At 38.2% G+C, this 24,154-nt stretch overlaps 1 protein-coding gene across 3 annotated transcripts in view; it reads left to right on the top strand.

Annotated features, from left to right (window-relative positions):
* The window catches only part of CHN1 (chimerin 1), a 200,155-nt gene that overhangs the window by 29,703 nt on the left and 146,298 nt on the right, over positions 1-24,154 (top strand). For all 3 annotated transcript variants that reach the window (XM_025405372.1, XM_025405368.1, XM_025405367.1), the window contains one exon: positions 21,353-21,391. Coding sequence is in view for 1 of the 3 variants with exons in the window: in XM_025405367.1 (XP_025261152.1) it covers positions 21,353-21,391 (39 nt within the window). In the remaining 2 variants the exon portion in view is untranslated. The remainder of the gene's footprint in view (positions 1-21,352; positions 21,392-24,154) is intronic.

Here is a 24,154-nt window from a genome sequence, read left to right as displayed (position 1 = left end):
ATAATAATAACAATAGCTAATATTCATTTGTCCAACTGACATGCCCGGGGTCAGACTCACAATTAGGTTTCCAGGCAGGTTTGGTACAGGCAGGTTTCCAGACTTCCAGGGCTCACACTTCTAACTGCTGTACTGCACTGCCAAAGCTGGCAGCACAAAGTGAGGTGGGTCCACATTGTCAATCCTGAAACTCACATCAACCTGGCTGAAAATGTGTAACTTGTCTTCCTCCTGAGCACCCAGAAGTGAAGTGCCCAGGCATCCTTCATCTTTTGCTTGCTTTTGCTGCTGCTTCTTCATCACTTTGTCTTCCCTTGTTTTGCTTGTGCATGGAGAAATATCCCAGAACTTACTTTCAGTCATTAGTTTTTTTCCCTGGCCTTGATGTATATTTTGTCACCTCTTGCCTAGGTTTCTGCCCTTCCTGAAAAAAACGTGTTTTGTGAATGGGCTTCCAGCAGCCTGAGTTGGCCTACTGATATCATCAGGAAGATTTCCAGTGCTCTGTGGCATCTAAAACACTGAATAACTGTGTTCATATGTATGTTTTCTGTTTCATGATCTGGCAAAATGTTGTCAAGATAATTCTGCATATCATATGTTGAAGCATGGGCTATAGTAGGAAGGAGGCATGCAGATTGCCCAGTTGCCCATTCAACTGTGGAAAATACCAGTGAGCATAATCATTGTTATCCAGTATTCTCTTTCTAACTCTCAGACTTTTACTATGATGACCCAGTATGGAAGAATTTGTGGTTGAATTACTGAAGGGTTCAAGGCAAAAACAGTGTGAGGGTGATCCTGGGTCACTAGTAAAGCTATGAAAGCCCTCTTAATTTTCTTTTTGTATCTGCTGATATAAAATGAGAATAGAACACTAGAAAAAGAGAATATCAGTGATTATATTAGGAACTTTTCAGGATCTCCCTCATTTAAAATTTGGAGAATATGTTTATAAATTCACTTTTTCCATGGATTCAGATATTATGCTTACTAAGGGGTTATATTTTTTATTTCCGATCTTCCTTATGCATAGCTGAGTCAGAATTTTTAAAACATTCTCTCTGATAGAGTTATGTAGTATAATTCCTTATGTGATAACACTTAGCCTTGGCACTGAATCAACCTGACTTTATGGCCTCCCTCCCTCCCTCCTAATAGAATGAGTGAGGAGGACAGTTCCAGGATCTCATGTTACTGCTTTGCCCCAACTTCCATTGTCTGAATGCTGCATAGCTCAAACTACGACTACTGCTTTGCCACCCACTTCACCTTCTTTTTTTCTTCCCAATCCTAGATCGCTCATTTATTAATCATCCCCAACAAAGTGATTCATAGACTAAATATTACAGGAAGTGTAAATTCCAAGATTTTAGAAAGTCTGTCTGCATATTCTAGCAGGAATGTTTAGCTTAGGGCAATTTGAAATTGGGTAAGGGATTACTGTTCTTGACCTTACAGGACTCCTTGAGATGCAGACAGTAGGTGTCTGTCTTGTCACTAAGCTTATTGGAGTGATGAAGCATCAGGATAGCACCCTGCCTTGGGTCAGAGAGAAGATATTTCTTGGACTTGATGGTTTTAATGAGATGTCAACTCTTTTTGGACATGGGAACCAGAAAACATCCTAAACATTTCATTGAAGATTATACTTAAGCTTGAGCTACAAGGAAACCAGTAGTAGCAAGGAGAATACTTTAATAGCATCACGAATGAACCTGACTATAAGGGATACCAGTTTGTTGTCCTGGAAGCTACACTTGAAGCCAGATACCTCAGGGTTATTATTATTCATTGTTTAGCCTAGTGATAGTTGTCTGGCCCTTGTGGACTGTACTTGAAGCATTTCCTCAAGCATCTGCATCTGCCTCTGAGAAGTTGTCCTGGCATTTCTCCTGCTCATATGAGCTTGCTTAGGTTATCTCCCTTCAATCCCCAATTCATTTTGCTTTGTATTTTGGCTACTTATTGCCTTGATATTTTTAGATGTAGTCACCTGGCATGGCACTTTTTGCCTTGTTTCTAACTTAGCATCCCTTTATTATACTATCAGTTTTGGTCCAGGAGTATGTGATCTGGAGGCACATGATCTTGGTTCAAGGACTGGCTCTGCTCCTCGTGACTTTAAACAGGTGCCTTGATCCCTCTCAATTACTGGTTTTCTCATTCATAAAATGGTAATAGTAATCATACCTTATAACATTGTTTTGAGACATAAATAAGTATAAAAACATTTAACAAGAGACTGGCACATTGTAAGTGTTCAGTGCGACATAATTTACTGTTGTGTTCTAGTTATTGTTTTAGGTCAGTGGTTTTCAAACTTTTAAATCTCAGGATCCATTTATATTCTTCAACATTGAGAATCCTAAGGTGCATTTGTTATGTGGGTTATATGTGTTGCTATTTACTGAATTTGAAACTAAAATTGAGAAGTTTTTAGAAATTATCAATTAAAAAATAATTACATGTTAACATAGATAACACATTTTATGAAAAATACTATATTTTTAAATGTAGTAAGAAGAGCCATTCTTTTACATTTTTATAAACTCTTTAATGTCTGGCTTAGGAGAGAGCTAGATTCTCTGTTTGCAGTCATTTTTTGAAATATATTGTTTTGTTTGGGATACATGAAGAAAATCTGGCCTTATACAGATATATAGTTGGAAAAAAGGGCAGTGTTTTAATAATCTTTTCAAATAGTTATGGATATCTGTCTTGACACTAACACTTGACAAGTGGTAGTTTCTTAAAGGTCAGTTGCAACGTAGACTTTGAAACCATATCAATGACATTTTTACTCTAGTACGTTATAATCTACTGTTCTATCTTGTATTTGACTGGATCTTTTGCCCACACATGATACTGTGTTATCATACATTCATCATTTCAAAAATATTAGTTCATTGATTTATGTAAATCTTGTGAATGTTAACACGTTTCGTCATGCAATATATCTTAAATCATCTTCTTTAATATCACCATCGATCTCATGGGAAAAGTCTTTAAATATTAACAAACTGTCAAACTCATGGTGGTGGATACAAGTTTCCTTGAATTCTTATTTTCACTTGAAAGCTTGAATTTTTGTGACTGACAGTAAATACTGTTAGTTATTTTTGTTGGAGTCGCAAGCTCACTTTGCTTATTCTTGAGAAAATATCTATTAAATACCCAAGTCTGATTAATCATAGTTTCTGAGTCCTTCTTTCAAGTGAAATGGCTACTATGAAGATGGAGCTAGTTCAGCTTGCAACCCCAATGACCTCAGATGTGCTTTTCTTCAAGACAACCATCATACTTGGTATATGCAACAACACATGGTGCTTTATGCACACTTCACACTTTTTTAACAGAATGACCAAAAGAAGTGTACTCAAGGATCAAGATTTAATGAAACCAATACTTTAAAACTGCTTCATCAAGGGCATTCTTAGGTTAAACGATTTTTCTTTTTACTATGAGTGTGTACTGGTGAAGTACAGTGACAGCCTAGTTGCCGCAGCTTTGTTTTACCCAGCATAGCTTTTGTACCACCAGTACAAATGTCAATGTAGTGAAAAAGGCAAAATCCTTCTTAGGATTACTATTAAAATAGTTTGGGTTTTGTGGACCTCTCCTGAAAGGGTCTTAGTGACCCACAAGTGTTTACAGACCACACTGAGAATTACCGTTCTAGGCAGTAAGAACACAGCAGTGTGAACAACAGATGACAAAAATATCCTGCCCTCATCGAGCTTACCTTGTGGTGTAGAGAGACAAACAACAATATAAAATTGATAAAATATATAGCATTTTAGATAGCAATAAGTACTAAGTAGAAAAAAAAAAAAAAGAATATGAAGTGCCAGGGGGTTTTGAACTTTTTAAATGACAGGGAAGGCTTCACTAAGTCAAGAACTGAAGTTGGTGACGGAACAAACTATAGAGACACCTGGGCAGGAACATTCCAGACCGAAGAAACAGCTAGGTGGAAGTGTGTCTTATATGTCTGATGAATGGCAGAGGAATAAAGAGCCTGGAGAAGAGTGAGTGAGAGGAAGTGAAGCAGATGAACTTGGGGGCTTAGTGGGGACAGATCACCCAGAGTCTTGTAGGTCAGTGTTTCTGAAAAATCGGTGTGCACACACATCACTTGGTCTTGTGAAAATGCAGATTCTGATTTGTAGTTGGGAGTTGGGTTCTGTATTTCTGCATTTCCAAGTTACAAGACGATGGCACTGTTGTGGTCCTCTTTAAATAGCAGTCTTTGTAGGCAGTTGTAAAGAGTTTGGCTTTTATTCTGAGTGACACAGGAAGTCATTGGAGAGAGCGCAGCAGAAGAGCGGCATGTTCTGACTTATGTTTTAACATGATCAGCTATAAATATTAATAACAGTAGCAGGGCTGTAATCCCTTATCCACAACCCTTGGGACCAGATTTGTGCTGGAATGCAGGATTTTTCAGACTTCAGAAAGGTAGTACATTTCACATATATATATAGTATATTTTATAACAGTTGCAACAGTGTCTGAGGCATTACTCTGTAATCACACATTAGTATTTCTGCAATGAAATAAGTGAATAGTCACACTCAACGGGATAAATAAAGACTAAATATTCTCACATTGACCAGGTAAGGTTTTTGGCACCAAATGAGTTATAGTTATTAAAATACTTTGACGTTCAGGTCAGACCAGGCTTTGCTGCCAAATGCGTTATAAAAATACTTTCACTTTTTAAGGCATTTGGATTTTATAATTGAGAAAATACGGACCTTTGTTGGTATTATACTTGTTAGTTACTCATATCCCTACACTGCTGGAACTTCTTTAAGACAACCAGTCCATTACACGTTCATTTTAGGCCTTGTTGTATGCAAGTGTCAGCAAGAAACATTACAGCCTTTCATGTTCTCATGTTCTGGTTCTGCTCTCAGGAAGAAAAACAAGTACCTATCAATTTGAAACACAGGTTCTCATTTATAAAGAGTTTTTACCCCTTGGCAACTTATTCTGTTGTGTATGCCATAAAAGCGTAGTTAATTAAAAGATGCCAAGCATTTTACTATACTTTAGGATAGTTAACGTGCTTTAGAATTATCCAACTCTGCTCATTTGTGGTTGCCACAGTATTACTTCCATGTCTGACTTTGCTTTCTTCCTTACAGCTGTGAGCTGCCTTATTCCACATTTGGCTCTACAATTTATAATCTAAGGCAAACCTCTCTGTGTTCCTCAGAATCCACTTTTTTTTTCCTTAGTGACTGAGTGGTTTTCCCAGAGGTATCCAGTTTAAAAGAAATGCATTTGGAAATGATCAAAATAAGATGAGAAATGTTGTGATCTTTTCCCATCTCATTTACCTGTGATGTGAGTATTAGTAATAGGCCTTATCTCTTTTTTCCCAGTAGTTTCATTTAAGTGTTTATCTTACTTTCTGAGCAGCTGTCCTTTTGATAAAGCTTGAAAACATGGATGTAAGGAAGACTTTGAAGGGTTGCTGTTTTAATGCCTGCTGGCAAAATGACATATTGACTCTCATCGTTGGAAAATGCTATGAATCCGCATTACAGAATAATGCACATTCTAATAAACACATTACTTTAAATACTCCCAGGCTAGGGAATATGATGATCAATTCCTGTTCCTAGGGCAAGAATCCAAGTAGGTCAGTGCTACAAAACTATGTTGGAGTATGGGGAAAGCATGGGTTAGGAATAATTTGTGCCAAAGAATGAATAATAGCAAGGAGAAAAACATCGTTTGCAATTTTTCTTTTAAGAAAAGGTTGAGGAGGTTATATACTGGGTCTGCTGAAGGAGGTGAGGGTTATCTGAGACCACTGAATTATAGTTGGAAAGGTAACTGACAAGGAAAATCTCCACTAAAAGTATAGTTAATTATTTTCCAGAACTTGTACTTATAAAAAGTAAAAATTCTGCAAAGAATGTTCATATGGTTACATTTTTTAACATCTGGAACTTCAAGTGTTATAAATGGTTAAAAGTCTAAGTTGTTGAATTGGAAAAAATTGAAACATTGGAACATGAATATTGGAAAAAATGTTCATCAAGCATATATTATTTTATTGTAGTAAAACATATATAACATGTAGTATATTCTTTTTTTTTTTTTTTGAGATGGAGTCTCGCTCTGTCGCCCAGGCTGGAGTGCAGTGGCCGGATCTCAGCTCACTGCAAGCTCCGCCTCCCGGGTTTACATCATTCTCCTGCCTCAGCCTCCCGAGTAGCTGGGACTACAGGCGCCCGCCACCGCACCCAGCTAGTTTTTGGGTTTTTTTTGTATTTTTTTTTTAGTGGAGACGGGGTTTCACCGTGTTAGCCAGGATGGTCTCGATCTCCTGATAGTATATTCTTTTAAGGATGAATTATAAAGACTTCATAAACATATTGCATTTTAATTTAATTTAATTTAATTTAATTTAATTTCTGAGACAGGATCTCACTCTGTTGCCCAGGCTAGAGTGCAATGATGTCATCTCGGCTCACTGCAGTCTCAACCCTCCTAGCTCAAGCAATCCTCCCTGCATGCCACTCCTGGCCCCTACCCCAGTAGCTGGGACTACAGATGCATGCCACTACACCTGATTAATTTTTGTATTTTTTGTAGAGACAGGGTTTCGCCACATTGCCCAGGCTGGTCTTGAACTCCTGAGCTCGAGTGATCCCCCACCTTGCCTTCCCAAAGTGCTGGGATTACAGGTGTGAGTCCCTGCACCCAGCCGCATTTTAATTTTAGACGTGAGATGCCGAGAAGTAGAAGGATCTACTTTATTGTCGTTGTTGAGTTTTGCATATTCTATTTTCTGGGGCAGAGGGTTTTAGGAAATGTATTATATTATTAAAGGTGAATTTTTGAAATGTACCCAGCAAAATCCAAATGGGAGCCAGTTGGGAATGTTGAGATGTCATTGAGAGGATTGACAGGAATTAAACATCATCTTGGAGTTCCCTTTTGGAAAACCTGTACGTAAACAGGCCTGTCTGAGGACTTTCTGTAATTATGCCGACATGTTAGGAGAAACATTATCAGAAGTTCTCTTCTTCTCACCTCAGATTTGACTTGTCCAGAAGACTAATTAGTAGGTTGGAGAGTGACACTCTTTACCTTTGGATTGAGTTAAGCGACCCATTTCCTGTGTATAGCTTTTCATTTTCAAGAGTATAGTGAAAGATTTGAGTAAGCAGAAGGACTTTGTATAATCTGTTTGCTAGGTCTGCCAAGCTGGTTAGAGGAAACTGCTTAGGTCTTTTATTGAAGACCAAGCTTTAAATAGGAGAGGTTTCCAAGTTTGCTTCACATTTCATTTAGGAGGCTTTGTTTGCCCAGGCTGTGGGTCCATGGTGAAGAATTGAGCACTGCACTTGCAAAATATTTGTTTCTGGGGATCTTTGATGAAGTTACATGTGAGCACTGTAGTTGCACAGTTTCAGAAGTTTTATTTTTTTTTCTTAGTATTAACAGTTCTGGGTCACTATTCTCTGAAGAATTAAAAATAATTGTCTTTGGTTTTAAAAATAGTTTATTTCCATCAGAGTTGAATCATGACACATCAGTTTTCAACTTGGAACAATTTTAAATGACTTTGTTGTTTCTAAGGGTGAATTTAACTGACCTGATTTGGCCATGGCTTTGCAGGGTGAATTTTAATTATCTTAGTTATAATGCCTTCTTTCCACATTTTGAAGCATCTTCTAGGAAAGAAGTTTAGTCAGGATGTGAGATACCTAGAAACCTAGCAAGGCTCATTTTTGTTTCTCATTAGTTTAGAATCGTGTATGTTATTAGGAGCCTTTTCATTTTCACTGCAAATTTTTGTTTTCCAAGAAACTTCTTTTATTAAAGAGCTTGGATGTTTTCTTTGTGACTCTTTCACATATTACCTATAGGACTTGTTTGGTACTTACATTTTTGGATTAAAGCAGTACAGGAAATCTCACCAGTTGGTTGAAAGGCGACTCGTCATTTGAAGGGAAGAAATGGTCTTTTTTCTTGCCAATAAATGTCATTCTGGTTATACAATTCAAAATTGTTAATTTTCAAACCAAAGGCAATCTGAAACTAATATGCTTTAAAACCTAAATCACAATTTTTGAATGTTTATAGGTCATTTGTCTAAACCTCATTTAAAATGCAATATAGTCCTTTTTGAGAATTCATTATATTGTTTAAAAGTTGTAACAGCCTTTGGCTTGACCCTAAAACAATAAACAGCTTAAATTTAACATTCTAGTCTGTTCCAGAATGAACTGTTTAACTTTAAAAGTAAAACGTTAAGCAGGTTTAAACTTCACCAGAGGAATATTATTCTAAACCAAAGAATGCATAAGATACAGATTATATAATGATACAAAAAGAATATATAATAAAAAGAAATAATTTTTGTTTTCAGAGGTCATTTTTAACAACTTCTATAGATGTAGTGGATGTAAATAGGATCTAATTGGAGAGAACATGAAGATGTATTCAGTCATAAAATGTTATAAATTAATCCAAAAAATCAGCACATTAAGGTATTTATAAGTAAATTTAATCCTATCAGTCAGTAAATGAATACTTTTGAGTATCTCCTAAATAACCATAATGTTATAAATTATATCAAAGATGGATTTAACTAGGGATTTTTTAAATCATTGCCTAAAGGCACAGATAAATATCCTGAAAGTTTTGTTATTTAAAGAAAAATGAATGTCCTGACAATACTAATATTTAGAGAAAAAGCAGCACAAACGATTATGGCAACAATGAGTTTAACACTAAATCTTGCTTAAAATTTAAGTTTGAGCTTAAAACAGCAAGAAAAATTGGAATCACTTTTCATAAACATGATAGAATATGTAAAAATATGTTTACGTAAAGTTTTCTTGACTTGCAATTCTAGCAGTTAACCAAAAATGAAAGAAAATTTAATTAAGAAACTGTTTTTCATTTCCTATAACGAATGCTTGACATTCAGTAAATTCAATTAGAACCGGCAGAACAGGTAAAATGAAGACCTCCACAGGGATTCTGAGGGGAAATTCAAAGACTTTAGAAGAATATGGTGCTTTATTATGGATAAGTTTGCCACAAAGCTATAGTTGATTTCTAAGCCTCTCAGACTGGGATTTCTCTGGTAGTACATGCAGTTCAAGGACCCACCTAAAACAGTTAGAGCCTCCTGTGGAGTTTATTAAAGAGGACTTTTCTCTGTCTGATTCAGTTTCCATGTTTTCTTCATCTTATAGATAGTTTACTTGCACTTTTTTGTTTTTAATAGTTCTCTCAGCACAAATGTAATATATTCGTTGTATAATAGAGAGGCCTTTCTCCTCCTGGTTCTGGGAGAGAATAACACCCTAAGACCATAGAGCATCCATTACATGTAGTAAGGTGACCTCTCTCCTGTCTTCCACAAGGAGTTTGTTATCTCCCATACTTGGGAGAACTAGGAAAACAGTCACTTGAAACATTATCCAGGCTTGCTTTAGAAGAGGGGAAAGGCTGATCTAGAGATGACTGTTACCCTTCTGGTGTGTGTCTTTCTAGTTCTTTCATCCTCTCTCTTCCCTCTATGTACACATGCAGAAATATCTTTTCTTTCATTTATAAAAAAAATGAAAAAATTCACTGATGAGGTTGTACTGTACATATGAATTAACTTAGGCTTATTTTGATCTCATCTTTTTCTTTCATTTTCATGAATTTGTTTATGTTTTTACATCAAGTCTCGAGGAGAATGTCTCGCACAGAACCTAGCTTAGACATGAAGCTGTCTCTCCCCTTTCCCAGGCCTTGCTGCCACCTGCGATTTTCAGTTCATTACTTTGTGCTCTTGTGAGTCTGCTCCATGAGTTGTGCTTGTTGTCTTCTGCCTTTGGCTTTCCTGCTGCCTGACTTGCTTTCTCCAACTCTTGAGAAGTGAGCTGGACCTGACTATAGCATTCTTCTATCCTCAAATAACAGTATTTAATTGGAAGAACGTACAAAGCAGAGAAAACCTTGCAGTGCGTTATTTATGGATGCCTCCTGACAACTCAGCCCAGGTTCCCTGCAGGGCCTAAGTCACAAACTTTCTTCAGTATATCTTTATTTCAGCCGCTCTGCATTGTTTACAGTTCCTCAAACATATACTGAACTTTCTTGTTTCTGCCCTCTTATTCATGCATTCTCCTCTGTTTAGTGTCCTTCTGCCTTTTCTCAGCCCCTTTATTTTAAAAACTGTCTATCTTTTAAGGGCCTTGTCAGGTAATACCTCTTCTGGTATGTGTTTCTTGACACTCTGGGCAAAAGTGATTCCTTCTTTCCTTCCATTCGTTCATCAATTCAGCAAATAGTGTAGACCTATTCTTGCCAGTCATTTAGACAAGACAATGGTTTGTAAAACTTCTGTTGCTCTTACTTTATTACCTTGTTTGTAAATAATATCCATCATATTTTTGTTACTGCCATTGAAGGCACAAATTGTATCTGGACCCACCTCGTAACTGACACCCTCACCCATAGAAGGTGTTTCATGTGTAATTACTGAATGAGTGAAACTTTCTGATTGTTTTAACATTTCTGTATGCCACCATAACTGATATTTTTATAAAATTATCTTTTATATTAGGTATGAAAAGTATTACTGACACTTCATGGCAATGGAGAAAACCTTTTAATAGATTTTATGGGTATATACTTAATTTAAATAGTCATACATATCATGATAAGGATATAAGTATATAATAATAATAATTATTTTTTGAGACAGAGTCTCACTCTGTTGCCCAGGCTGGAGTGCAGTGACACAATCTTGGCTTACTGCAACCTCTGCCTCCCTGGTTCAAGCAATTCTCCTGCCTCAGCCTCCTGAGTAGCTGGGATTACAGGCATATCCCACCATGCCTGGCTAATTTTTGTGTTTTTAGTAGAGACAGAGTTTCACCCTGTTGGCTACGCTGGTCTCGAACTCCTGACCTCAGGTGATCTGCCCCCCTGGGCCTCCCAAAGTGCTGGGATTATAGGCATGAGCCACCGTGCCCAGCCATACCATGATAAAGATATTTTAAGCAGCTGTTCCTGAGTCATAGGTTATCTGCTTCTCATTCTCAGTCATATTCTACTGGAGTTTGACATGTTCGTATGATGGGTCTGGGCAGATTTTGTGACAGAATCAAAAAGAGGTGTTGTGGGCTCTTGAGACCTTCAGCTGAAGGCGATCACAAACATTTTCGGAGTATTAGCCCTGGATAACTTTGAACAAGCTGCTGTTTTCTGCCAAAAGAACACATGATTTTCTCTCTTTTCTCTTCCTAATTTTTGTATTTCTTCTATTAGATGAAATATTTGTTTGTTTTTGAGACGGAGTCTCGGTCTTTTGCCCAGGCTGGAATGCAGTGGCGTGATTTTGGCTCACTGCAACCTCTGCCTCCCAGGTTCAATCAATTCTCCTGCCTCAGCCTCCTGAGTAACTGGGATTACAGGCATGTGCTACTATGCCCAGCTAATTTTTGTATTTTTAGTAGAGACGGGGTTTCACCATGTTGGTCAGTCTGGTCTCGAACTCCTGACCTTGTGATCCATCTGCCTCGACCTCCCAAAGTGCTGTGATTGGTGAACCACCGTGCCTGGCCTTAGATGAAATGTTTACTACCTCTACTTTATCCCATATCTTAGATATGCCAAGGAAATTATGGTTTAAAATATTCATTTTCAAAGCATGGTCCAGGGACTCCTGAGGGAGTTTTTACAAAGTTAAGACTATTTTTGTAATAATACTGAGACATTATTTTCATCACTCTCATTCTGTTGCAAGTATCTAATTGAATCTTCTAGAAGCTACATGGCATGTGGTATAACAACAGATGTAGATATGAGAATCCAGCTGTCTTATATTAGGCTAGACATTAAAGAGATTTGCAAAATGTAAAACCATTTTTTGTTCTGAAAAATAGTTATTTTTCATAAAAATGTTAAGATGTAATAGGCTTATTATTTTTAAATGAATTAACAAAAAATATGATTCAAGTTTCTGCCTGCCTGCCTCCCTCCCTCCCTCTGTTCCTTCCCTCCCTCCCTCACTTCTTCCCTCCCTCCCTTCTCTCCCTCCCTTCCCTCCCTCCCTTCGCTTCCTCCCTTCCTTCCCTCCCTCTGTCACTGTCACCCAGACTAGTGTGCAGTGGCACAAACACAGCTCACTGCAGCCTCCAGTGCCTGGGCTCAAGTGATCCTTCCACCCCAGTTTCCCATGTAGCTGGGACTACAGTCATGCACCACCTAATTTTTTTTTTCTTTTTGTCTTTTTTGTAGAGACAAGGTCTCACTTGTTGCCCAGCCTGGTCTCGAACTCCTGTACTCAAGTGATCCTCCTGCCTCAGCCTCCTAAAGTGCTGACATTACAGGCATGAGCCACTGTGCCCAGCTGTGTTTTTGTTTTTATTTTTATTTTTTTTGAGACGAAGTCACGCTCTGTCACCTAGGCCAGAGTGCAGTGGCACAATCTCGGCTCACTGCAACCTCTGCCTCCTGGGTTCAAGTGATTCTCCTACCTCAGCCTCCCGAGTAGCTGGGACTACAGTTGCGCACCACCACACCAGGCTGATTTTTCTATTTTTAGTAGAAATGGGGTTTCACCATATTGACCAGGTTGGTCTCGAACCCCTGACCTTGTGATCCACCTTGGCCTCCCAAAGTGCTAGGATTACAGGCATGAGCCACCTCGCCCGGCCCCAGCCGTATTTTAATTTCCAATGTGGCTAATATCAATAAATATTAAAAACTCTTTAGAATCCAGATTTCTGAGACCCAAAAGATCGACAGCCACTGGTTTATAAGTTTTTAAATATTTAAGATAACAGAGAATAGACTTTCTAATAGATTAAAAGGTAAAGTCCTTTTCATGTAGTCCAGGTATCTTCAAACTGGAATACTTAATCATACTTAATCATAATTGATTAAGCCGGTTTTCAGTTGTTGGACATTTAGGTTGAGTACAGTATTTTAGTCTTTAAAAGTAATATTGTGGTAATATTCTTCTGTATTAATATTTTTCTAACATCCTTAATTGTTTACAGTGAATTTCTAAAAATAGAACTGCTGGGTCAAGAGGTATGCAGAAGGAACTGGCATGACGTGTTACATAAATTCAGGGGCCAAATGTACTCTCATATTTTTTTCTATTAATCAGCAGGAAATTTAGTATCTTCTTTTTTAGACATTCTCCACCTCCAAGTTTGAGCCCCAGGAGGCTTTCCCAGTCCAAGAGTTGTCTCATCTGCCTCCAAATGCCAGAAGGAGAACTGACTACACTATTGCTCTTCCTTTCCATCATCATTTTCTGTCAGCATTTAAGACCAGCCCCACACTGTTGAACAATAGTTGCTTGAACTGCCACTAGGATCCCGTTTCTAGTCAGACCATGGCCCAGGTCACAGCCATCACCCCAGTTAAAGGTCAAGATTGCAGTTTTTTAAAAGTTCATTTTCTTTTACTCAAGGATTTAGTGTACCAGGGAGGCTGAGGTCAGAGACACTTCCAGCATCCACCTTAGGCTGTGCCAGAGTCTGTCCTCCCTGATAAACACAGAAGCTTTTTGTGTGACCTTAGACCACCAGTTTCAGTTATTCCTTCTTCAAGGCCATTTTATTTCAGGAATGTCTCTGCCTCTTCTTGCCAGTGGGACTTGGCTTGAGCTAGGCGTGTCTTCTGTGACAGAACTCTTTAATTTTTGAATCTCAGGAATCAAAGATTGGGGTAATGTTTCTTCCTTTCCAGGTAGATTTAGGGTCCTGGAAAATTGGTCTTCCTGCCTTTAGCAACTAATTCTGCATATCAAGAGATTGAGGCACTTTTTCCTAAGCCATTCAACTTTCCCCTCCCAGTGTCCCCTCCTCCTCTGAGTCCTAAGGACAGTGGCACCTACCCACTGGTCAACTAAAGGAACATTCAAGCCATTTTTCTCTCAGCAAAAGGATCCACACCAGTGATCTAAGGTCTCTACACATAAACATAAGAAAGGCTGAAATAATTTTTAAGTGTTCTCCTTCAAAGAACATCTCATCTAATCTCTGCCGTAACAGATACCTGTTACACAGTTAAGCTTATGGTATATATAGCTAATTGCTCTGCAAAGAGACTATGCCAGTTTACACTTCCACCAGCAAAAAATAGGAAAATATATTTAAAACCTAAACAGTGCTCTTAAATGTCATTAATTAGAATTGTTTTAATATTAAAAGAAACTCAAACTTTTCGCCTAATATTTCTTATTTTTTTTGACAAATACTAAATTTGTTTGGCCATGATTGTGATCTGTAGCATCTTGAATACTGTCTTTTATAACAGAGCAGGTGTACATGGAAGACCAAAATAGTAAGAAGGGCTGAAATCATTAACAGTGGCTTGAGGCTAATATGGTAATATTGTGTTTTCAGAATTAATTTTTGGTGAAGGCAGGAGAGGGTACTCATTTACTGAAGGGTCTCCTAAGTACAAGGTGCTTTTTAGATGATACCTAATTTAATTCTCAACAACAAACCTATGTTGTTACTATTCCCATTTTAGATGATATTGTTATTCCATTTTTATAAATAAATAGATTAAGATGCAGAGAGGTAGTAAATTTTCTAAAGTCACAGAGCAAGTAAAGGTTGATATTCCCTAAGAAAGCCCCACCTAGCACTAAGTACACAGTTCTCAGAGTAAGGACTGTGAGAATTAGCCTTTCTCTCTCACCTTCTCCAAAGTCAGAATGACCTCCGGGAGGCCTTCACCGCTCATAGGTGCAGCTTTGCACAAGGTCTGTGAGGCGTTAGGGCCAACTACAAAGTCTTCAAGACTTCCCTCACTTTTGACACCAACTGCAAATTGGGTGGGGGGAGTTCCCCAACCACCTTTCACGGACTAAAATTCACTAGAAGGACTCAGCGGAACTCACTAAACATTACTTACAGTCATGGTTATTGCCGGGAAAGGATACATATTAAAATCAGCCAGGGGAAGATGCGCATAGGACAGGGTCCAGGAGAAATGCAAAACGCAGAGCTTCCATTGCCCTCTCTATTTGGAGTCAGGACACATGTCCTCCCTCCCTCCCTCCCTCCCTTCTCTCCTCCTGTCCTTCCTTCTTACTTCCTCCCTTCCTTCCCTTTCGTTCCTTCCTTGGTGCCCAGGCGGGTCTTAAACTCCTGGGCTCAAGCAGTCCTCCTGCCTCAGCCTCCAGAGTAGCTGGGATTACAGTTATGTCCCTGACTCCTTCTTGCATTTATGTGTGATGATCCACGTGGGATATTTCCTACCAGAGAAGTTCTCCCGGCCTCGGTGTTCAGAACTTTCATCGGGGCTTTATTGCATAAGCATGGTTGATTGTCCATATGGTTCCTTAACTGATACCAGTGACCGAAAGCCCCAGGTTACTCTCTGGCTAGCCCCAGGCAAACAAAAATTATCTCCAGGAGTTGAAGGCAAAGTCTAGACCTCTTCTGAGACAAGATTAAATTATTTACTACATAGGGTCCAAGGCTGGTTGAGTATCTCCTCCCTTCCTAGTCCGCCATAGTGGTGGATCAGGAGGTGCCTGGTCACTACCTCTTATGGTTTGGAGCCCCACAAGGAAGTGGAGACACGCATAGAGTATGGGTGTCCTGTTATAAACTGGAAACTCACTACATGTCATACTCCTTAGGATTGAATAATAACAGCAAAATATCAAGGAGATAATAACATGACTTGAATACTTACAGGCAAATTTTTTCTGGTATTAAAACTACAATTGAATTAATTATGGTTTACTTATTAAGACAAACTTCAATATAATTAACCCCCAACACACACACACACACACACACGTATGCACACACCTTCTAGCACAGGAAAGATGTATGTATCATCACTGCATTAAGGTTGTGTTTCATTCTAACTTTTTATCATCACTGGATAAGTTCACCTGAGCAAGCTGTTTTCCTAAATAATTGCTTATTATTTATTTATTATTCATGGATTCCGTAGTTGCAAGTTTGCCCCCTTTCTAACATTTATTTGTAACCCTAAAATAAATCATTGTGGTATTTTTGTGGTCACTTGCAAATAATCACAGAGCAGCAAAAAATTTGAGTCATATGACCTGCCTGTTCCCGGCTGTGGCCAAGCAAGGCAGTGCTCCGCCTTGTTTCAGCTCTCATGCTGTAAACAAGTCCTCTTTTCATGGTCTTTTCAGGGGCACACCTTTTTACATTTTTGTGGGGATTTTGTTGTTGTTGTTAGTGATTTTGCCATTTAAAATGGTCCCCAAGCCTCGTGCTGAAGTGCTGTCTAGACAGTGTTCCTAAGAGTTAGAAGGCTGTGATATATCTTTTGGAGAATATGCATATGTTAGATAAGCTTCATACAGGCATGGTTATAGTGCTGTTGATGTGAGTTCAGTGTTAATGAATCAACGGTATATACTAAATAAGGTATCTTTAAAGAGATACACACACAACACAAGTTTATGTATTTAATGGTTGATGAAAATGTTGTGACCAGAGGCACCAAGGAACCTAACCCTGTGTTGCCCCTAGGAGCAGTGGTTCAGTATATGCTGCTAAATTCAGTGTTTGAGGTAACTTCATAGTATATAATTACTGTGAATAATGAGAAATGACTGTATTTGCTGCATTATTTCTTTCATTATTCATTTTATTCATTTATTCATGTAATCTGTTATTCTTTTTTTTTTTTTTTTTTGAGATGGAGTCTTGCTCTGTCACCCAGGCTAGAGAGCAGTGGTGTGATCTCGGTTCACTGCAGCCTCTGCCCACTGGGTTCAAGCAGTTCTCCCTGCCTCAGCCTCCTGAGTAGCTGGGGTACAGGTACCCACCACCTAATGTTTGTAATGTTTGTAGTTTTAGTAGAGATGGGGTTTCATCATGTTGGCCAGACTGGTCTCGAGCTCCTTACCTCAGGTGACCAGCCCACCTTGGCCTCACAAAGTTCTGGGATTACAGGTGTGAGCCACCGTACCCAGCCTGTTATTCATTCTTCAAGCAGACATATTTGTGTGTATGTTTTGTTTTTTCATTTTATCATTTATTCCTTCTCTGATGCTCTTTCTTTCTTTATGTAGATTTGAGTTTCTGACTTACATCCTTTTCCCCCTCTTTTTGAAGAATTTCTTCTAACATTTATTTTTTGCCAGGTTTGTTGTGATGAGTTCTCTCATTTGTTGTTTGTCTGAGAAAGTCTTTATCTTTCCTTCTCATTTGAAGGATAATTCTAGTGGATATAAAATTTGGAGCTGTTATTTTTTTCTTTCTTCAACATTTCGGATATTTTACTCCTCTCTCTTAATGCTTTTATGGTTTCTAATGAGAAGTCTGCTTGTAATTCTTACCATTATTCTTCAATGGAAAAGTTATTTTTCTTCTTGCTTCTTTCAAGATTTCCTCTTTGTCTTTAAGTTTTCCTCAATTTTTTTTTTTAATTTTCAGCTTTTATTTATATATGGGGGTTCATGTGCAGATTTGTTACATGAGAATATTGCATGATGCTGAGGTTTGGAGTACAGGTCCTGTCACCCTGGCAGTGAGCATAGTGCTTAATAGGTAGTTTAACTTACCCCTCTCCTCACCTTCTGGTAGTCCATAGTAGACATTGTGTCATATTTATATGCTTATGTGCTCAATACTTAGCTCCACTTATAAGTGAGAAGATATGGTATTTGGTTTTCTGTTCCTGTGTTAGTTTGTTTAGGACAATGTCCTCCAGCTGCCTCCATATTTTTGCAAAGGACATAATTTCATTCTTTTTTTATAGCTGTTTAGTATTTCATGGTGTGTACATACCACATTTTCTTTATTTTTCGTTTGTTTTTCAATTTATTTATTTCAATAGGTTTTTGGGTGGTGTTTGGTTACATGAATAAGTTCTTTAGTGGTAATTTCTGAGAGTTTGGTGCACCTATCACCTGAGCAGTGTATACCGTACCCAATGTGTAGTCTTTTATTCCTCTCCCCGCCCATCCTTTCCTCTCACTTCCCAAAGTCCATTGTATCATTCTTATGCCTTTGCATCCTCATAGCTTAACTCCCTCCTATAAGTGAGAACATACAATGTTTGGTTTTCCAATCCTGAGTTACTTCACTTAGAATAATGGTCTCCACTTCCATCCAGGTTGCTGCAAATGCCATTATTTCATTCTTTTTTATGGCTGAGTAGTATTCCATGGTGTGTATATATATGTCTGTCTCTCTCTATATGTAGATATATAGATATATATACCACATGTTCTTTATCCACTTGTTGATTGATGGGCATTTGGGCTGGTTCCGTATCTTTGCAATTGCGAATTGTGCTGCTATAAACATGCGTGTGCAAGTGTCTTTTTCATATAATGACTTCTTTTCTTCTGGGTAGATACCCAGGAGTGGAATTACTGGATCAAATGGTAGCTCTACTTTTAGTTCTTTAAGGAATCTCCACATGGTTTTCCATAGTGGTTGTACTAGCTTACATTCCCACCAACAGTGTAAAAGTGTTCCCTTTCACCACATCCACACCATCTATTATTTTTTGATTTTTTGATTATGGCTATTCTTGTAGGAGTGAAGTGATACCATTTTGTGGTTTTAATTTGCATTTCCCTGGTAATTAGTGATGCTGAGCATTTTTTCACGTTGTTTGCATATCATCTTTTAAAAATTGTTTATTTGTGTCTTTAGCCCACTTTTTGATAGGATTGCTTGTTTTGTTCTTGCTGATTTGTTTGAGTTCCTTGTAGATTCTGGATATTAGTCCTTTGCTGGATGTATAGATTGTGAAGATTTCTCCTATTCTGTGGGTTGTCTGTTTGCTCTGCTGATTATTTCTTTTGCTATGAAGAAACTTTCATTTAATTAAATTCCATCTCTTTATCTTTGCTTTTGTTCTGTTTGCTTTTGGGTTCTTGGTCATGAAGTCTTTGCCTAAGCCAATATCTAGAAGGGGTTTTCCAATGTTATCTTCCAGAATTTTTATGGTTTCAGGTCTTAGATTTAAGTATTTGATCCATCTTGAGTTGGTTTTTGTATAGGGTGAGAAATGAGGGTCCAGTTTCATTCTTCTGTGTGTGGCTTGCCAATTATCCCAGCACCATTTGTTGAATAGGGTATCCTTTCCCTACTTAATGTTTTTGTTTGCTTTGTTGAAGATCAGTGGGCTGTAAGGATTTGGCTTTATTTCTGGATTCTCTATTCTGTTTCAGTGGTCTATATTCCTATTTTGATACCAGTACTATGCTGACTGTGGCCTTATAGTATAGTTTGAAGCTGGGTAATGTAATCCCTCCACATTTGTTCTTTTTGCATAGTCTTGCTATGGCTGTGCGGGCTCTCTTTTGGTTCTATATGATTTTTAGGACTGTGTTTTCTAGTTCTGTGAAGAATGATGGTGATATTTTGATGGGAGTTGCATTGAATTTGTAGATTATTTTTGGTAGTGTGGTCATTTTCACAATATTGATGCTACCCATCCATGAGCATGGGATGTGTTTCCATTTGTTTGTGTCATCTATGATTTCTTTCAGTAGTGTTTTGCAGTTTTCCTTGCAGAGGTCTTTCACCTTCTTGGTTATGTGTATTCCTAAGTTTTGTTTTTGTTTTTGTTTTTTTTGTTTGTTTGTTTTTTGCAGCTTTTGTATCAGAGATCGAGTTCTTGACCTGATTCTCAGCTTGGTCACAGTTGGTGTATAGCAGAGCTACTGATTCGTGTACATTAACTTTGGAAACTTTGCTGAATTCATTTACCAGTTCTAGGAGCTTTTTGGATGAGTATTTAGGGTTTTCTAGGTGTGCGATAATGTCATCAGCAAACAGCGACAGGTTGACTTCCTCCTTATCAATTTGGATGCTCATTGAAGCATCTTGAAGCAGACATATTTGAACACTCCTATGGGGTCCCAAGCAATTTCCACATGATTTAAAATTTCCATGTTATGTTAATATGCCCACTATTAGTAGTCTTGCTATAACCCTTTTTCTCAAAGTATTTGTGTGATTTTTGATAACACATTATAAACCAAGTGTGATATTGCAGTTTAAAGGTTGCAAATTGGAGGCTGAATGTCTTTCGTCTGTGACCATTTTACCTGAGCTACTTGTTTAGTTTTCTCAATAAACTTTCCAGGGATTTTTTTGCTTCCTTGAAGATGAAGATTTTAGGATCAGATTGCCTAATGGGTTCATGTTGGTTTCCAGCAGAGCCAGGTGATGTGGCTGGCCATATCTTTTTTTTTTTTTTTGAGACGGAATCTCACTCTGTCGCCTGGGCTGGAGTGCATTGGCCGGATCTCAGCTCACTGCAAGCTTCGCCTCCTGGGTTTACGCCATTCTCCTGCCTCAGCCTCCCGAGTAGCTGGGACTAGAGGCGCCCGCCACCTCGACCGGCTAGCTTTTTGTATTTTTTAGTAGAGACGGGGTTTCACCGTGTTAGCCAGGATGGTCTCGATCTCCTGACCTCGTGATCCGCCCGTCTCGGCCTCCCAAAGTGCTGGGATTACAGGCTTGAGCCACCGCACCCGGCCCATATCTTTATACCAAAAAATGTTTCTGCAGTCTTGGCTATATAGTCTTGCAGGCAGAGCTTTTGGCTGGCAAAATTAGCCCCCAGCTATACTTTACTGATGAGAAGCCAGACCACACTGGCTCCTTCTCCTTTCTCTGATTACTTCACGTCCCTCATGTGTTTGTATTTTCATCTCTTTCCACTTCCTATTTATACTGTCTCCTACATCTGCACTCAGGCAACGTGAGGGGAAATGGACTTGAAGAGCAGATGTTCACCTCATGTTCATTGTCGTTCCCTAGATACGCTCTCTTCCATTGAAGTGTTTCTCATTTCCTGGTTTTGATTGTCCAGGATGTGTGAGGACTGAGATCTGAATCTTGCTGTTCTCTCTTCATGTTAGTAAAAACATGTACATTGGAATCCCCTAAATGTAATGGGGGAAAATAATAGAAATACTTAACTTTTGGGGTAATTAAAATTATTAATCTGGTCAATTTGACTGAAAAAGAAAAATTCAATAATTTTAGGGATCTTTCAGTGAAATAATCATTAAGCCCAAAGAAACAAAGCCTTTATTGACTATTACTTCAGTGATAGTAAGAAATGAGTACCAGCAGTAAAAGTTAACCTTGATGTTTTATGTAATAAGCAGTTGAATAAATACAATAACTTTCTTTAAACATCTTCGGAAAATTTCTCCAACTAAGTAAGGACCAAGGCTAAAAAAAAACCCTTGAATGCCCCTTCATGCCTAGCACAATACCTAGAACAAATAGATCTCAAATATGTATTAAATGAGTTAATTATTAAAATGTCTCATTTAAAATTTAAATGTTCGGTAATGTTAATTTGATGTTTTTTCTTTCAGATACAGATGAATATAGACCTCCTGTTTGGAAATCTTACTGTAAGTCTACAAATAAATTTAATTGTGTGGGTTATAGTGCTTTATAAGTAATATAAAAATATGGGATTATTAGATAGAAATTCCATTTTGTATCCATTGTTGAAAAATTAATTTACAACAAGGTTTGGGAATAGCATAGAAGTAATTGTGGTTAAGTAAGTGTTTCCACAAAGTCTGTTCAGTGTATGGTTTTCTGTCTGGAATGCATTTCATCCCTCTGAGCTTGCATGAATTTCATGTAGTGAAACTTGAGACCACTTGTTAAGAGTGGTTAATAAAGCTAATACAAGGAGACACTGAGAATTCAAACAGTCTAATTATTTTCAGGTCCTGTTTCTTTATGTGAAGAAAGGAATATTTAAATGACAATAATTCAGGAGGCTATGTTGACAGAAAGAATAAGTGAAAAGAGGCAAAAAAAACCAAAAAACAAAAAAAAAGGTGATCTAACTTTTAAATAATTACTTTCCCAAAATATAAGGGAGATACTTGATTCCATGCTGCTCTTTAAACTGCGTTAGGATAAGTATTTCTTTTTAAACGTCTAGGGTTTTAGTTCTTTGTTTTCCTTTCCTTGTTTTCTAGAGAATATTATTTCATCAAGTAAAGGATATTTCAGATTTTAAGAGTTGAAATAGGGCTAATATAATCAAAATGGTTTTTTAAAATTTATGAATGCATTATTATGGAAAAGCACTATAAGTTCTTGTTTGTTTCTGTAGTTGAATTAGCAGCCTAAGAAACCTGTACTTTAATTATAGATTAACATCTTTGTAAATGTTGAGGTTTATTATAAATTTGATGTTTGTAGGTTGCTGAAATTTGCCGACTGAAGGAACAGCGATTCAGATTCTCATTGGTCTTATGTTCTCAGAAGAGATAATTTTGTTTTTAATAGATTGCCACTTTGGGCTAATTATAAGTAAAACATGAACAATCTTTAAAAATATTGCCATAGATGCTTTGCCCCAACGCTGATGGTGCCTTTTTCTTTTTTCCCTTGGGAGTATAGTTATACAAATATGTAAAAATGACTAATGTTCTTTACCTCCTGAAGATTTTGTCTTGTAATCTCATTGGCTGGAAGCCTATTTAAAATTCTTCTCTGGCCGGGCGCTGTGGCTCATGCCTGTAATCCCAGCACTTTGGGAGGCTGAGGCAGGCGGATTGCCTGAGGTCAGGAGTTTGAGACCAGCCTGGCCAACATGGTGAAACCCAGCTCTACTAAAAATACAAAAATTAGCTGGGTGTGGTGGCACACACCTGTAGTCCCAACTACTTGGGAGGCTGAGGCAGGAGAATTGCTTGAACCAGGGAGGCAGAGGTTGCAGTGAGCCAAGATCATGCCACTGCACTCCAGCCTGGGCTACAGAGTGAGACTCCATCTCAAAACAACAACAACAACAAAACAACAACAACAACAACAACAACAAAAACTTCTCTGCATTTTCTGGTTTTCAGTTTATCTTTATTCTCTGACTCTGACTTGCACCCTGCACATTTTTAATGTAAGAACATTTATGAAGCCTCAGACTATTATTGAGTTTGTGGTGATCTTTTCCTCTGTGAAAAATATCAATTAGTAAATGTAGTATATGCAATTGGTATTTTTTGTAGCTTCACATATCTTGCATGTCTTGCAGTAGCTATCATTTGTTTTAAAAAATGGCATTTATGTAATCCCAGCACTTTGGGAGGCTGAGGCGAGTAGATCACCTGAGGTCAGGAGTTCGTGACCAGCCTAACATGGTGAAACCCGTCTCTACTAAATACCAAAAAATTAGCTGGGTGTGGTGGCGCATGCCTGTAATCCGAGCTACTTGGGAGGCTGAGACAGGAGAATCCCTTGTACTTGAGAGGCAGAGATTGCAGTGAGCCAAGATCGCACCATTGCACTCCAGCCTGGGCAACAAGAGCGAAGAGCAAAACTCTGTCTCAAAAAAAAACCAAAAAACAAAAAAACACATTAAAAAAAAAAGAGATAGGCTATTACTTTGTCGCCCAGACTGGCGTTCAGTGGTGCAATCTTGGCATGCTACAGCCTTGACCCCCTGGGCTCAAGTGATCCTACCGCTTCAACCTCCTGAGTAGCTGTGACCACAGGTTGATTTTTAAAAATTTTATTTTGTAGACTACAAGGTCTCACTGTGTTGCCCAGGAAGGTCTCCAGCTCCTGACCTCAAGTGATCCTGCCTCCTTGGCCTCCCATGTGTTGGGATTATAGGTGTGAGCCACTGTGCCCAGCTGAATCTTTCTTTAATAAGACTATAATTCTGTTACTGAGTTTTATCATTTCTCTTAATGACTTCAGTGTCTGAACTCCCCATAATCATTTTAATAGTAGAAATGTGTAGGAAATTATTAAAATAAATATTTTATCTTTTGACTGTCAAAGGAAAAAAAACTTCTGATTCAAGGAAATTTTATAATTAAACTATATTAAAAGCAAGTGGAAAAATCCTTTTTAGAAATTTTCTTATAAGATTATGATATTAATCTTCCAAGATTTGAGTATGTACAAATTTTAACAAATGAGGAAACATAAAAATTGCAGCCAGGCATGGTGACTCAGGCCTGTAATCCTAGTAGTCTGGGGAGACTGAGGTGGGAGGATCTCTTGAGCCCAAAAGTTTGAGGCCAACCTGGCCAATATACGGGGATCCCATCTCTACCAAAAAATAAGAAATAAAAACATTAGCTGGGCATGGTGTTGCCCTCCTGTGGTCCCAGCCGCTTGGGAGGTGGAGGTGGGAGGAACTGCTT

This window comes from Theropithecus gelada, chromosome 12, assembly GCF_003255815.1.
Source record: "Theropithecus gelada isolate Dixy chromosome 12, Tgel_1.0, whole genome shotgun sequence".
NCBI lineage: Eukaryota > Metazoa > Chordata > Mammalia > Primates > Cercopithecidae > Theropithecus > Theropithecus gelada.
Note: the sequence above shows the minus strand (reverse complement) of the source record. Positions and strands in the feature narration are given on the sequence as shown.